The 14,637-nt window shown below is 52.8% G+C and overlaps 1 protein-coding gene across 4 annotated transcripts; it reads left to right on the top strand.

The window, feature by feature from the left end:
- The first annotated feature begins 8 nt into the window (after positions 1-8).
- HPS4 (HPS4 biogenesis of lysosomal organelles complex 3 subunit 2) lies at positions 9-14,468 on the top strand. 4 transcript variants are annotated; one of them, XM_071571825.1, is made up of 13 exons: positions 9-136; positions 930-1,020; positions 1,692-1,835; positions 2,748-2,855; positions 3,197-3,313; positions 3,439-3,533; positions 4,598-4,670; positions 5,333-5,366; positions 5,964-6,060; positions 6,546-7,461; positions 9,811-9,943; positions 10,822-10,930; positions 12,808-14,468. In XM_071571825.1, exons 1-13 carry the CDS (start codon positions 102-104, stop codon positions 12,977-12,979), a joined length of 2,124 nt encoding a protein of 707 aa, XP_071427926.1. In that variant the 5' UTR covers positions 9-101; the 3' UTR covers positions 12,980-14,468. The 4 variants fall into 4 exon arrangements, with proteins under 4 accessions (XP_071427926.1, XP_071427929.1, XP_071427927.1 ...); XM_071571828.1 differs by having other exon boundaries at positions 10,822-10,935; positions 12,808-12,852; XM_071571826.1 differs by lacking the exon at positions 12,808-14,468 and adding an exon at positions 12,606-12,783.
- Positions 14,469-14,637: the final 169 nt, after the last annotated feature.

The following is a 14,637-nucleotide window of genomic DNA, read 5'->3' as shown; positions in this document are numbered from 1 at the left end:
CGGCGGTCACGGGACCGGCGGGGGCGCGCCCGGAACCGGCGGCGGGAGCGACCGGAGGGACCGGGGCAACACCACGGCATCCCCGCCGCGTCCCCGCCGTCATGGCCCGCCCCGCCGAGCCCGGCCCCGCGCCATGGTGAGCGAGCCCCTTCCCCTCCCGTCCGTGCCGCGCGTTCTCCGCGTCTCGCGGGAGGGCACTCGGCCCTGCGCTGGCTCGTGGCTGGATCACGGCCCCCGTGGGGGTAACGCGGAGTCGGAGCCCGGCCGGGGCTCAGCAGCTCCGTCCCTCTCCCGGAGTTGCTCCAAGGCCGTGGGGAAGGGCCGGGAGTGGATCCAGCCCCTGCCCCTGGCCCGGCAGCAGCGGGACCACCTCTGAGACGCCTTTTGCCTTTGCTCCAGTCCTGGGCTGCTCCTGCTGGAAAACTTCTGCACGAAGCTTGTCCCGAGATGTGACGAACTGCTGACTACCAGGAGAGGGCAAAAAGTGTTCTCAGTGTGTGAATCTAGGAAATTATGAGTGGAATAACTTTATCTTCTGAGCAAACTCTCCGTCCCACGCTCCTAAGAGCTCTCAGGTGCACGCAGCACCTGAATCATCAGTAGAATTCCTGTTGGGAATGCACGTGGATAATGCTCAATGACAATTACTCGCTGGGCTCAGGGTAGAATTTCTCACAAGTCCATATCCTGGCTGTCTGAGCTGTGGAGGGATAGAACCTATTTTAAACAGACAAAAATGGTCATACAGTCATAAGGGACCTTTCTGGTGCTGCTTTTGGGTGTAAACTCGATGTGATTGTGCAAGAACAATGTCTCTCTCCACTGGTAATAATCTTGTATCGCTCTTCCTGAAATGATGGAAAGGACGGGGAGGAGTGCAACAGTGTTTCAAACACGCAATCATTCCTGCTACTGTTTTGCTTTTTTAGGTGGAATTACTTTTTCCTTTACGATGGCTCAAAGGTGAAGGAGGAAGGAGATCCTACAAGTGCTGGGATTTGTTACTTTTACCCTTCTCAGGTAATATCTGCTCTCATTTCACTGTTTGTAAAGGGGTGTTGTGGGTCAGGGCTGATAGTTGTTGATCAGGTATGGTTGGGCTCCCAAGTGGAGATTCAGATAAATCCCTATTTAATATTCACAAGCATTTAAGAAATCCCAAGCAATGAACTCCAGGTGGAGTGGAGCCAGGCTTCACCAGGCTCAGGACACAGCCATGGGGTTACTCTCTGCTCCACCACTGTGGGATGATCCAGCACAGTCCAGGTCTGTCCTGGTGACATAAACACACTCAAGGGATGAAAATTCACCTCCATAAGCTCCAGGCCCTTGTGCTGCTTGGAAGAGGCAATCCAGTTATTTTTCTCCTAAAAATGTGCCTGTGCTACTGTGTTTGATTCATAGAATCACAGAGTCATTAAGGCTGGAAAGGATAACTCCAGCTATCAACCCAGCACCATGTTCATGCCTAACCATGTCCCCATGTGCCACTTCCAATGTTTTCTGAACACTTCCAGGGATGGTGATGCCACCACTGCCTTGGGCAGCCCATTCCAATGCTTTCCAACCCTTTCTGTATAACTGAGTTGAACTGATAATTAATTTTTATTTATACCTGATTATAGTAGTGATTTTTTGCCAAGTTCTTTTAAAGGGAAATGAAAGCCTGTGCTCCTTGTCTCCCTGGGCAGACCCTCCCAGAGCAGCAGGAACTGCTGTGTGGGCAGATGGCAGGGGTGGTTCGCTGCATGACTGAGATCTCCGGAGCCCCTCCCAGCCTCGTCCGCCTCAGGAAGCTCAAGTTTGCTGTGGTGGTGGATGGAGACTATCTGTGGGTGAGTTCAGGAGGTCTGGAGCAGTCACAGAGTGGGAACAGCCAGAGACTGCAGGATTCTGTCAAAGAGGGTTAATTTTTCAGGGTGGGGGCTGGAGAGCTGCGAGGGAACTGCAGTGCAGAGATTTCATTGCAAGGTAACTTGACTTTGAGTTACTGTGTCCTGAAAGTCGCTCGGCTTCACATACCTCATTTGTGTGTCTGTTCCCCACGTGATTTCTTTAGATGTTCCTGTGCAATGGCTGTGAAATGTTGAGCTCCACATCACTGTGTGTGTTTGTGGGCTACTGGCAATGACTGGAAACAGAATCCCAGGCTGGTCTGATTGCTCTTTACTTCTTTCTAACCCTCAGCACTTCCTGCTGCAGAGCTTTGTCAGTGTCCACAGACATTTAGTATACAAAGAGCAGCATGTGGCAGTCTCATGACAAAAATGCCCCCAAACCATTCCTTGGGAACTGGGCTGGGACCAGTTAGCCTCATTTAACTGGCACTGCTCTTCAGGATCACAGGGCTTGCTCTGAGGCCCGAGGCCTGATGCTTCTGCTTCTCTCAGCAACTTAAAAACTGAATGAAGCATCTTCATTGCTGCAAATAACAACTTAATTTGAATGTTTTAAAGTACTTAATTTCAGGAATATGTTGTTAGCTCTTAAAGAACCAAGCTGGGTCATCTAATGTGGGAAGTGAGTGTGTCTGTAGCGTTGCATTTCTGATAGCATTTATTTATCCTGTCTGTGCCAGGGTTCTTGTGTGCTTATTTTTGAATTTCCTTTTTGTGTGACTCGTGAATCCCGGGGGGTGTTTGCCTGTCAGAGCTGCCTGTCCTCGTTAGAAGGCGATAAGAGCTGTTCTCACCTGCTGTGCCTGGGTTTGGCTGTGACTCTCCCTATTCCTGGCTCTTCTGCTGCAGGTTCTGGGCTGTGCAGTGGAGCTCCCTGATGTGAGCTGTCGGCGCTTCCTGGAGCAGCTCATCAGCCTCTTCACCTTCTACAACGGCCCCGTGCGCGGCGCCTACTCGGTAATAGGGCCCCCCGGCAGACCCCAAACACTCTGTGCTGGCCAAGCTCTGCTCAGACCCACACCTGCTGGAATGTTCCCTTGTGTTGTCTTTCTCACTTAATCCAAGAGCTGGGACTTGTAAAAGTGGGCAGACCCATCCTGCCCTTGCTCCAGGGCAGTCTGGGTGTCTGCTAAACATTTCCTGGTGTTCAAACTAAAGCAGTTTCCTCTCTGTGTCATCTTGCCCCTTATCCTGACAAGATTTGTCCCTGGTAGGCTCTGTCCCACATGGATTGCATCTCCCATCCCAAGGCATGAACACCTGTGCAGTGACAGTGTGTGGGGTTTTGTTGTCCACAGGCATTTTCCCAGGAGGAGCTGGGCAGGCAGTGGGACAGGTACATTGAACACATCCAAAAAAACACCAGTGACCTCCACAGGATTTTCAATTCTCTCTGGCACCTGGACAAAACCAAGGTAAGAGCCTGTCCTCTGCACTGCCTGGCTAGAGCTGCCCTAATCATGGGGGTTTGTGTTTATTTGCTGCTCTGACCATTTCCCAGGATTTTGTGGCCTCACTGCCTGTGGTTCTCCTTGTCCAGGTGGATCCCCTGCTTTTGCTGAAGGCAGCTCTCATCTTGCAGACGTGCCAGCGCTGTCCCCATGTCTTGGCAGGCTGCATCCTCTATAGAGGCTTGTGAGTAGCCAGGTGTTCCCTGAAGGCCTGACCTGCCCCTGAAATGCAGCAGTTTCTCTTGGCAGTGTTGCAGAGCAGCACAGGCGTGTCTGTGTGTCCGTGGTTTTGCCTGCCCTGCCAGGCAGGACCACTGTCTGCTGACAGGAGTGCACAGAGCTGGGATGTCCCAGGCAAAATGCCACCTTCTTGCAACCAAAGATGACTGAATGACTTCAGGGAAAGCCTCCAAGGTGGCCTTGCAAGGCAGGAGGTGGGGAATTCCAAGAATTCATTGGCAGCAGCGTTCAAGTGCCATTTTTCTTTGGCATAAACTGTTCCAGTAACACCTTTTAGCAGCACTGGAAATGTGCCACAGTGGGAACATCTTTCAGGGCCGACAGGGAGTGATCAGGGTATGGGCAGAACGCTGGACCTGAGTCACTGCAGCACCATAAAGGTGGCAGAGTGTGCAGGGAGGGACATTTGACTTGAGAAGGTTGTTGGGAGCCTTGTCCTGCCTCTGCCACACTGAGGGGTGTGTCATTGTATCACTGCTCTGTCTGGTAGAGATGTTTTGTCACCAAATGTCGTCAGAGTTCTGTGAAATCTGAAAGTGCTGCAAAGGGCTTTGAATTGGAGTTAAATTTCGCCTTCTTTAGAGTAGCGAAATTTAATTTTGGGTCCCTGCAGCACCATGAGCTTCACTCAGAGCACAAGTCCAGTGTGCCTAGCATGAGTGTTGCTGCTGGTTCTGTCTGTCCTGGAGCCCTGGAACTCTGTGGGAGCTTCAGGGAAGGACACTTTGCTCACAGGACAAACTTCAAACTGACAGAGTAGGTTTAGATTAAATATTAGGAAGAAATTCTTCACTGTGAGGGTGGGCAGGCCCTGGCACAGGTTTCCTAGAGGAGCTATGGCTGCCCCATCCCTGGAAGCGTTCAAGGCCAGGTTGGACAAAGCTTGGAGCAACCTGGGATAGTGGAAAGTGTTCCTACCCATGTCAGGGGAGTGGAACTAAATGATCTTTAAAGTCCTCTCCAACCCAAACCATTCCATGGTTCTGTGTCTTTGTTTTTTCCTTTTAGGATTGTGAGCACCCAGCTGCCACCTTCCCTCACTGCCAAAGTTCTCCTCCAAGGCAGCGACTCTCCAGGCCAGGTATGTTGCTGAACACATTCCCTGCATGCAGATACCTGCAAGGATGTGGTATGGGAGCTCTTGTCACACAGATCTGACATGTGCCATTAGTAGGAAGAACAGACATTGATGCTGATGCTCAGAGGTTTCATTAGTTACGATTGAATCAGGTTTCTAGACTCTACACTAGGAATTTGCTTTGTTTCAGTCTTTAAGTTCCTGAATTCATGAGTCCTCCTCTGTAGGATGTTTTGATTGGCTTTTTACCCATGTTTAAGTATTTAGTGGGGAACCTACTGGATGAATGTCTGAGACTGACACACAGAGCAGTTTTCATTTGCATTAAAACTTGTCCCAAGTTATTTATGGGACAGGAAAGTCGCCACGATGCAGATATTTGGATGGCCTCTGCTCTTCTGGTTAAATAAACTGAGTTTCTGTGCCCTGAGCAGGCAGCAATGGCAAATTATGGCTCTGTTCTAGCTTTCAAGTGTGTTTTGATTCTTGGGAAGGTCCTCTTGACTTTGAGGGCTCCCTAAGGAACAAACCCCTGTCCAACACTGTAAACCAGTCGCAGCATTTGCTGGAGGGGTGGTATGGGCTCTGCTGCGGCCTTGGGGAGGCTGGGAAGGATGGCAGGGGTGTCCTGGTGGCACAGAGCTGATTCTTGGCTTTTCTTTCAGGGGGAGTCCAGAGATGAGGAGCCACGGGAAGCTGGTGAGCATCCAGCTGCAGTCCTGGCTGCCAAGTGTCTGCCAGCAGCAGCACGTGGGCACCCCCTGGGCTGCCTCCTCTGCATGGGAGCATGAGCTGGTCCTCTGGAATTCATGTCCAAGCTCTTGCTGGATGCAGGAGTATATCCAGAGGGTGTTGCTGGCACTAATCAGCAGTGCCAGTGGGTGTTGTGTAATCAGAACCAGCTCCTTCCCTTGGCTAAGCAGAGGGTTTGCTCTTTTGGGTTTAATTGTCAGTTCTGCAGCTTCCCAACATGCCTGCCTTCATTCCAGTGCCTCGTGTGCCTACTTGGCCCTGGTAGAGCCCTGACAACAGATGGCTGATGCTTTCAGTCCAAACTTGCAGTCATCATCTCTCAGCATTGGTTTAGAGACAATCTGACAGGATGGTTAGGAGGAAACACTGAGGGGAAATTTAACTGTATGAGGAGGATGGGCAAATGCTGCCCAGCTCAGCTGGGATGCAGGATGATGGCAGACCTGCTCCTCCTGCAGAAGCCTGTGGATGGATGGAGTTTGGCTTCTGTCCTTTGTGCTGAGACATGTTCATTTAATCCTCAAACCTTCATTGCTCTTCTAGAGTCTCCATTGCTGCAGGGTGTTCGTATCATCCCGGTGTTCCTCACAGGGGATGAAGTCTCAGTGCTCCGGGAGTTCCCAGTGGAGTGGATGGCCAGGTAGGAAACCAGCCTGGCACAGACAGAGGATTTGCAGCAGGAGCTCCCATATGGCTCTGTGTCCTTGTTGCTGTTGTCACTGTTTTCCCTGGAACTAACCCAGATGCTGTCACTGCCTGCTGGAGCTGCCTGAGGCCTCTCAGGCTGGACAGAATTCCTGTGTCCATATCCCCGCTGTGAGCAGCCTGAAGCAGAACTGCTTCCTGAGACCATCTGTGACCTGTTGTCCCTCAGCTCACAGCGCTGCTCAGAGCCTTTGTGCTTTGTGGATGAGGGAGGTGCATTCCCAGGAACCTGCTGTGTAACATTCCTGGGTGTTTCAACTGTGTTAGACCTCAGTCCATCCTTTTCCCAGGCAGACACCCTTTGCAGCAGGGAATAGATCTGCCATTGATCAGTACCAGAGGGCAGTGAGGTTATTAGGTATGGTGTAACTCCACATGGATCCTGCTCAGTAGTTTGTTCCATTTGTCGTCTCCCACTAGGACATCCATATCCCCAGCAGGCCCTGGAGGAGAGGAGAGTGCTCTGTGCTCCCAGGCAGTTCCAGAGTCAACAGGAGTTCATGAAAACCAAGCCCTGGATGGTGTCTCTGTGCAGGAGTGCCCTGAGGAGGCTTCAGGCACAGCTGCCCTGGGAGATGCTCTGCAGTTGGGCAGCCCTGCGAGTCCCCTGACGGATTTCCCTGGAATGGCAGCCAGCACAAGTTCTCCAGCTGCAAACCTGAGTGGACCAGGCAGTGACAGCTCAGAGCTCAGCAGGAAAATGTACATCCCATCAGAGAGTGACACAGAGCATCTCCCAAGCCCTTCCACACTCCTAGCTTCTGAATGTGCTCAAACTCTGGGTCCATACGTGGAAGGCTTTTCCTTTCCCAACCCTTATGTCCGGAAACAGGACAGTCAGGACATGGGGAAATCCCTTGTGGACTCTGATATCGAGCACTCTGATGTTGAGAACCAAAGTTCCCTCTCCTCTCCTGTCTCCTCTCCTGCCCAGGAGCTGAGCAGGAGGAAATCCAGTGAACACAGCGAGGAAGAGACTGTGAGCCACAGCCATGTCTCTGGAGGAAGCAACAGCACTGCTGGTGACCACATGTGGGGTTTGGATGGTGCAGGCACTGCTGGACAGGCACAGCTCCACAGCAGGAGTCAGCTGCCAGCTATGGGCATTCAGGAGGGTCTGCCCGGTGACCCAGTAGAGAATATGCTGTGTGCCAGGAGCAGGGAGGGCAGCTGGGCACACGGGTGGGCCGGGCTGGGAGCCCAGGCTGCCGTGGAGTTGGGCGGAGAGGGGGAGCCAGCCCGGATGAGCCTCTATGTTCACTGCATCAAGGGGCTGGTGCTGTCCCTGCTGGCTGAGGATCGTCTCCGAGGGAACCGCAGTGCCATGGAGGATGTGGTGAGTGGGAAAGCTCCCCCCCACCTGCACTGCACTCCCTGGTGAGGGGGATTGGGTTTACGGCTGAAGAGGGAACATTGGATCGTGCTTCCTATCCCTTCCTCACCTGCTCTGTGCTGTGTAAGGCAAAGCCATTTGGCTCAGGCCTCGTCACCACAGCCCTGGCTGTGGGAGGGTGTGAGGCAGCGAGCAGGGAGGTGAGAGCCTTGTCTCACACAGCTCCTGCTGCTGCTGTTGTCTGTCAGTGCCTGCACCGGAGCAGAGCGTGTGGGTGTGATCATCAGACTGCCAAAGGCCTGCACTGGATTTGAGATTCACTACAAATCCCCCCAGTTTAGTGCTTTTTGGGAAGTAAGATTTGTTTTGTTCAGCCCCCACTGTGCACAGAACAGCTTCTTCCTCTGGGAGCAGCAGAGACATGTCTGGCAGCAGGTCCAGGGGTGTTTTCTTTGGCTGTGGCAGCCCCAGTCTGCTCCCCCACAGCTGGAGAGAAGGATGCCATTTGGGCACTGCACAGGGGCTGTACCAAAGTTATCCCAAGTGACTCTGCTGAGGGATTTGTGTGCCAAGGTTTCCCTATGAGTGGAGCTGATGATGCTGCAGGAGCTGGATGGGCTGGCCCCCTACCTTTCCTGGGAAGCATCAGCCTGCAGAGCTGCTGCCTGGCCTCTGCCTCCCTCCCAGGAGCTGAGTCAAAGCTGCAGAGCCCTATTTGATATGGCAGTTGCCATAGGAACAACCTAATTTCCTTACTCAGCCAGACTGGAAGGTGGGGGGAAGCTCAGACTAAGGCAGAACCTGAAGGCTGCTCCTTTCCCTGCAAGCCGTGGGACACAGAGGCTCCCCTGTGAGCTGGGGAGTGACTCCTCCACACAGCATGAGGCAGATGATGTGCCTGGGGAGGGATCGCTGCAGAATCAGCTGAGGGCAGGAGGTGCAGTGGGGCCTTTTGCACCAGACATGGCACTTGGTCCCCTTTGTGCTCATTTGGAACAGGCAGCTGCACAGATCTGCTCTGCCATGTCTGCTCCACAGAGGTGAAGCAGGAAACCTGCACATGGGAATTGTCACTCTGGAGATCTGAAGGTTGTTCTATTGCACAGGGATTGCAAAGCCCCTTTTCCTTTATGTGTTGCCTCAAGGTTAACAAAGCCCCATTCCATCCAGTTTGCTGTTTTCCCAAACATCCTACTTCCATCTCACACACCCTTGCTTTGGATCTCATGAAAACTGCACTGTCACACAGCCTGGCTTTTGGCTGTGACTGGGCTCTTCTGCTGCACCCTTGTGTGGGTGCAGGTGTTTGTTATTCCTTAGGAGAGCTGTACTGCCTGCCCCATTACCCCAGGAGGAAGAGCATGTCTGAGGAGGTGCAGCTGGGCTCTGCTGCTGGTCCATTTGAGGCACAACCTTAGCTTGTCTGTTCCTTTGTTTATCTGTAGATTAAAAATGACCCTCAGCTCTCAGGGATGTCAAAGCTGAGTTATAATTAATGTTTTTTGAATGCTTTGAGGCCCCAAAATGACACCAAAGAAGGATAAAATATGCTACTTGTGTAGCTGAGAACCTCTGGGAGGGCTGGTTCATCACAGGCTTTCCCTGTGGAGCAGAAGGCTCTGGGGCTCCCTTTCTGCTGCTCTTTAGGCCTAATCCCTCCATTTCACTACACAGAAAGGAAAATCTGTTCTTTGACAGGGGGTCAAGGGTAGGCCAGGCACTGCTGTCCTGCTGAACAGAGGCTTGATCCTCTCCACAGCAGAGGAAAGCCCATGGGCAGGATGAGGATTATGAAGTTAATCTTCCCAGGAGTGATGGAGGGCCCCCGTCTGTGCCCAGGGAGCATCAGCACAGCCATTCAGCTGGGCTACTGCCAGTCCACTCAGGAGTACTGCCTAGTGTAACAAGGGCTGGGAAGCAAAGGAATATTCCTTGCTGTGGCTGAAAGTCATGTGAAAATGAACCCTGGAGAGTAATGGTCGATGGTAAATTAATAGAGCCTCACATTTTTCTGGAGTTAATAGCATCAGGTGGCTTATTTTCAGGTTGGAGGTCCCTTTTCTGAGTCATGGAATCAAGGAATGATTGGTTTGGTAAAGATCAACCAGTTCCACCACCCTGGCATGGGCAGGGATCCCTTCCCCTAGACCAGGGTGTTCTGAACTCCATCACTGACTTGGGAGCAGTAGGACTTGTCTGCTTTCCTCTGTGCCCAAGTTTCCCAGCCATTCCAGGTGGGAGCCTGGGCAGCACAGCAGTCCCTCTGTTACCTGAGTTCCGTCCAACACCTCCTTGAAAGCCCAGGTGAGGCACGGGTGGGGCTCTGACCCTTGTCTTTCCCCTTGTCTGCAGTACCACAGCAGCTTGGCTTCCCTCAACGGCCTCGAGGTTCACCTGAGGGAGACTCTGCCCAAGGACTCCTCTGCCTCTGCCAGGACCACCTACAGCTTCACACACTATGACCGTGTCCAGAACATCCTCACGAGTGAGCATTCACCTTCTGGAACAGCAGGAGGAAATAATGAGAACAGGGTTTATGGGAACTTTTTCTCATGCCTCAGATAACTCAGAGGCATTTCTCACTGTAACTCCTACCACCCAGCCTGGATGAAAGGCCCTGTTGAGGGAGCTTTGTCCGTTGGGAGTTTATAATCTGCTGAAGGCTTGTTGATGGCTTTGTTTGGGTGGGAGCCAGAGGCTGTGGGAGCTGGAGCAGCTGCCACTGGTGCTTTGCTCGGAGTGGTGTCCTGTGGGCTTCTGGTGAGGGCTGAGTGTGAGCACAGGACTCAACATGCCCTTCAAACCCAGCCATTGGCCCCAGCCATTCATCACAGCCTGGTGTCCCACTGTACTTCCAAGGGTCTGTCAGTCACACCCAAGGGTCTGTCAGTTATTTCTGGTTGTGAGAAGCAGGAGCTGGGACCAGGCAGGAGTTGGGGGTCTGTTGCCCTGGGTGGTGGGTGGACCACTGACCTGCAGAAAGCCCTGTGCATGTGTTGCTCCAGTTTGTTCTGCTGTTCCCTGTTTGTGGCAGCCTCCTAGACAGTGTCCTGGCTCTCTCCAGCTTGGAAGTGCTTTAGGGACAGAGAAGACCCAGTGTTTGTAGGTACCCAGACCTCAGGCCACCCTGTGACCCCTCAGTGTATGTTACCTGCAGGGAAAGGTACCCCCAGGATGTGCCTGTCTGAGCATGGTGGCTGTCGCTGACTGGTTTCTTTGACGTCACACTGGAATTTAAGGTGTCACCAGCCTGTTCTGCTGCTATCCAGGATCTGTGGGAAGATCCAGAACCTTTTTCTGTTCAGTACATGGGGACACACTACAGACTGGGCTTTTAATACCCTCCTTGCTTCTGTTGTGCAGCCAACCTGCCCCCCACACCTGGGCCTCTGGACCGGCACTTCCTGAGGGCAGCCACACTGATCCACTCTGACTTCAGCCAGCTTCCCTCAGCCTCAGAAGTGATCATCAGGTAAGGTGGGCTCCCAGTCCCTCCTCTCACCAGGCTGGGTGGTCATAGAAGGGGAACCCCTCTGTGAGGCTTTCCGAGTTTCAGCACATGTTGTAACTGCACCGGTGCCTCCTGGCAAGCGTCAGTCACATCTCATTCCCTAAGTTTGCTTTTAATTGTGGGTTCCTTTGTGTTCTGCCTGTGATCTGGATGTTGAGAGGCTACAGTGGCACCAGGACAGTGGACTCATGGCACAGCTGCCGTGGGTTGGATTAAGATATAATGCTCAAACATTGCCAGTTCCTGGCACCATAAGGTTCTAAGATGCAGTGTTAAATATAGCTGTTACTAATAAATTTGTGTCTCGGCAGGGAGCCAAAGGCGCCCAGATTTGGCAACCTAGATTTTGTTTTCTTGCACAGCTTGTTGGGTTGGAAACACACTGTGATGAGCGTGGCAAACTCAATTGTGATGCGCCAGGAAGGATGGTCTTATCACAGCCAGAGCCCTTCCTGACACCCACAGCTCTCCATGACATCCAGAGCCCTTCCCAACAGCCAGAGCCCATCCCCAGAGCCCTTCCTGTTATCCAGAGCCCTTCCCCACACCCAGAGACCTTGCAGGTCCCAGGTGAAGCAAACCCTCGTTCCTCAGCTGAGCTGGGGGGGGCTGTGTTGTGAGTGCACAGATTCTGCCTGCCTGGTCCTGCTTGTTTGTCTAAAACATGATGAAATAAAGATGCTTCTGGGAATTACACGGTTTCACTGCTCTGGCACAGCTTGCCAAGGGAATGTGAGTCACACTCCTCAGTGCTGGAGAACTCCCTGTTTAGCATGAGTTTGACTGGCTGTTTAAATGCAATCCTAAACTGACTGGCTGAGCTGGTGTATTCCGTGTTACCCCAAAAAAAGCAACTCTGTGTGTGAATCAGCCTGAGTAACAAGATGACTAAAACTGCTTTCTTTTATGGAGAGTTGTCACAGAAGGGTGTCAGCAAACATAGCAGTTGCTGCTTTCCTCCGTTGAGGAGGAATCCAGGGTCCTTGGCTTTGCTCCCTGCCAGCCTACCTGCAGGAGAATACTCCATGGGGGTTCTTAATCTTAATTACTGTTAATAATCACAGCTTTTGTGGTGACAGTACCTGACTGTTGTCTGAACTTCATCAATATGTGGTTCCTACTGTGAGGTGCTGTGCTGAGATTTGGTTGTGGCCAGCAGCAGTGAGATGGGCTCCTGTGGGAGAGGAGTGCTGGGCATGAGGAGTGTTCCATCCTGGCTCATGGTGTCCTGGGCTGGGCTGCCAGCAAAAGGAGTCCTCGGAGCATGGCCACACACAGAATCCCACAATCACTGAGGTTGGAGAAGACCTCCAAGACAATCGAGTCCAACCTGTGACTAACCCCCACTCTGTCAACCAGACTAGGGCACTGAGTGCCACATCCAGTTGTTCCTTCAACACCTCCAGAGATGGTGGCATGTGGATGTTGGTGCTGCTGGGTGGTCAGGCATTGGAAGAGGCTGCCCAGGGAGGTGGTGGAGTTCCTGTTGCTGGAGGTGTCGTAAGGAATGATTGGATGTGGCACTCAGTGCTCTGGGCTGGGTGACAAGGTGGGGATTGGTCACAGGTTGGACTTGATGGGCTGGAAGGTCTTTTCCAACCTGAATGATTCTGTGATATCTCACTTTCCCTTTTAGGATGCCAAAATCTTTGAGAAGGAAGATCTGGTTCCCTGTGGCCTTCTGGGAATGTGCTGCAGGCATTTGGTGCCTGTTTCCCTATATATTCCCTTGCTGAGACACCTGAAAGTCCCTCTCAATGGCTGGGAGTGCAGTGCTGTGAACACCCCAGTGCCCAAAGCTGTGAGTCTGATCTGTGCCCTCTCTGCTGCCCTGCCAGGAATGCCTCCACGGCCGTGTATGCCTGCCGGAACCCCGTCCAGGAAACCTACTTCCAGCAGCTGGGAGCTCCGCTGCGCAACTCGGGCGTGCCCAACCCGCACGACAGCGCCTTCAGCCTGCCCAGCAAGGCCAAGCAGAAGCTGCTGAAGCACGGGGTCAACCTGCTCTGAGCTGATGGACTCACACAACGTGTCTCAGCCCCTGCTGAGTGTTCATCTCCAGCAAGGACAATCTCCGTCATTTACTCACTAGAGGCATGAGTGTCTGTCCTGCCTCTGTGGGGTCTCCAGCCTGCCTGGCCCTAAGAAAGGGGCACTCATTGCCCTGCCCTGCAGCACATTTTGGGCCAGTGCAGCTGTTACTGACATTAGCACTTACCAAAGACTGAACACAGCCGTGTTGGGGTGCTTCGTTTACATGGACTCTGGGCCTGTTCTTGGTGCTCTGCAGACTCCCCACATGCCTTGACCTGAAGTAAAACCTCGTGTTTCTCTGAGCCACACAGACCCTGGGCAGCACTGGCTTTGAGAGATATTAGTCACTGCCTGCACTTGCCCTGGTGAGACTTGGGCTTTATTTATATCTCTTAATCCATAGCAATGAGCCCTGCCATGATGTAGTGCCTTACCTTGATTAGAAGAGCCTGTCTGTTCTGACACTGGAGCAGAAGTACTGGAGAACTCGTAAGTCCCCTCTGGGTGCTGTCAGGAGGCTTTTATGCTGTAGGTGAGTCTGGGAGGTTCTTGTCTCTCCACAGCTGCCTGGTCAGTGATGGTGCAGCCCAGCACTGCCCACACCTGGACTCCACAGCCTCACAGGGCCCTGTGATGGTGGGGGTGGTGGTGCGAGTGTCCCTTGGCCTTCTGCTCCCTCCCTCCCTCCTGCTGCAGGACCTCATTTTGCTGCTCTTGCTGCTCTGTTTGTCCATGCTCTTAAACTGCCCCTTAAGCTGATGGGACCAAAGAGGTTTTGTAGCCCCTCAGCAGCTGTTCCCTTCCTGCTCTGACAGTGTGTCCCCTCTCAGTGGTGCCTGGGGGGGTCCATGGTGACAGCTGTTTAGACCTGAGGGATGGATACCTGTGTTTGGCTGGGCTTAGAAACCTGCTGCCAATACACACACCCATACACACCCACACATCCTAGTGTGACTGTGGAAATAAAAGTGAGTCTCCAAGGCTCTTCCTATCACTGTGCCAGCAGCCAGAGTCACGCTGATTGTAATGTTTGTGGTTCTTGGTGTGATAGTTTGGTTTGGGTGAGCTGTTCCCTGGTTAGCTCTGTGTGAAGGGTGGTTGCTGCACTGGTGAGGTTGAACAGGCAGTGCCTGTTGGTTCAGTCATTCCTGCAAAGCAACTCTTTGGAAGATTGCTGAAGGTAGATGTATTACTGGTGTTACTGGGAGGTGGTGAGCAGAGACATGAACATGGCGAGGTGGTGAGCAGGCTTGTGTCAGCATCAGAGCTGGACATGATAAGGTCACCATGGTCACAGCTCATGGTTCTGCTCCGGCCCGCACAGTTCCCAAGGTCTCTCTGCCATTGCAGGACTGCTCTGCAGACCTTGCTGGGACTTTCAGAGGACTTCAGAAGACAAGCCAGCTGCTTGCTCATTGGTGGCTGGGCATGGATTACCACCTGGTTGCCAGCCCTGGCAGCTGAGGAGGTGTTGCAGCAGGAGCAGGGCCATGTGGCACAGCTTCCATCCTGGGCACAATGGCAGGGAAAGTGCTCTGCACAGAAGGACTTCCAGAAGCCTGTTGGCAGCGTAGGAGTGAAAGCTCACTGGGAAGCCTGAGCTGAAGTCACCCTGGTGATCTTCTACTTCAATG

This window comes from Pithys albifrons, chromosome 17 (genome assembly GCF_047495875.1).
Source record: "Pithys albifrons albifrons isolate INPA30051 chromosome 17, PitAlb_v1, whole genome shotgun sequence".
NCBI classification, from domain to species: domain Eukaryota; kingdom Metazoa; phylum Chordata; class Aves; order Passeriformes; family Thamnophilidae; genus Pithys; species Pithys albifrons.
This window is presented reverse-complemented; position numbering and strand designations above follow the sequence as displayed.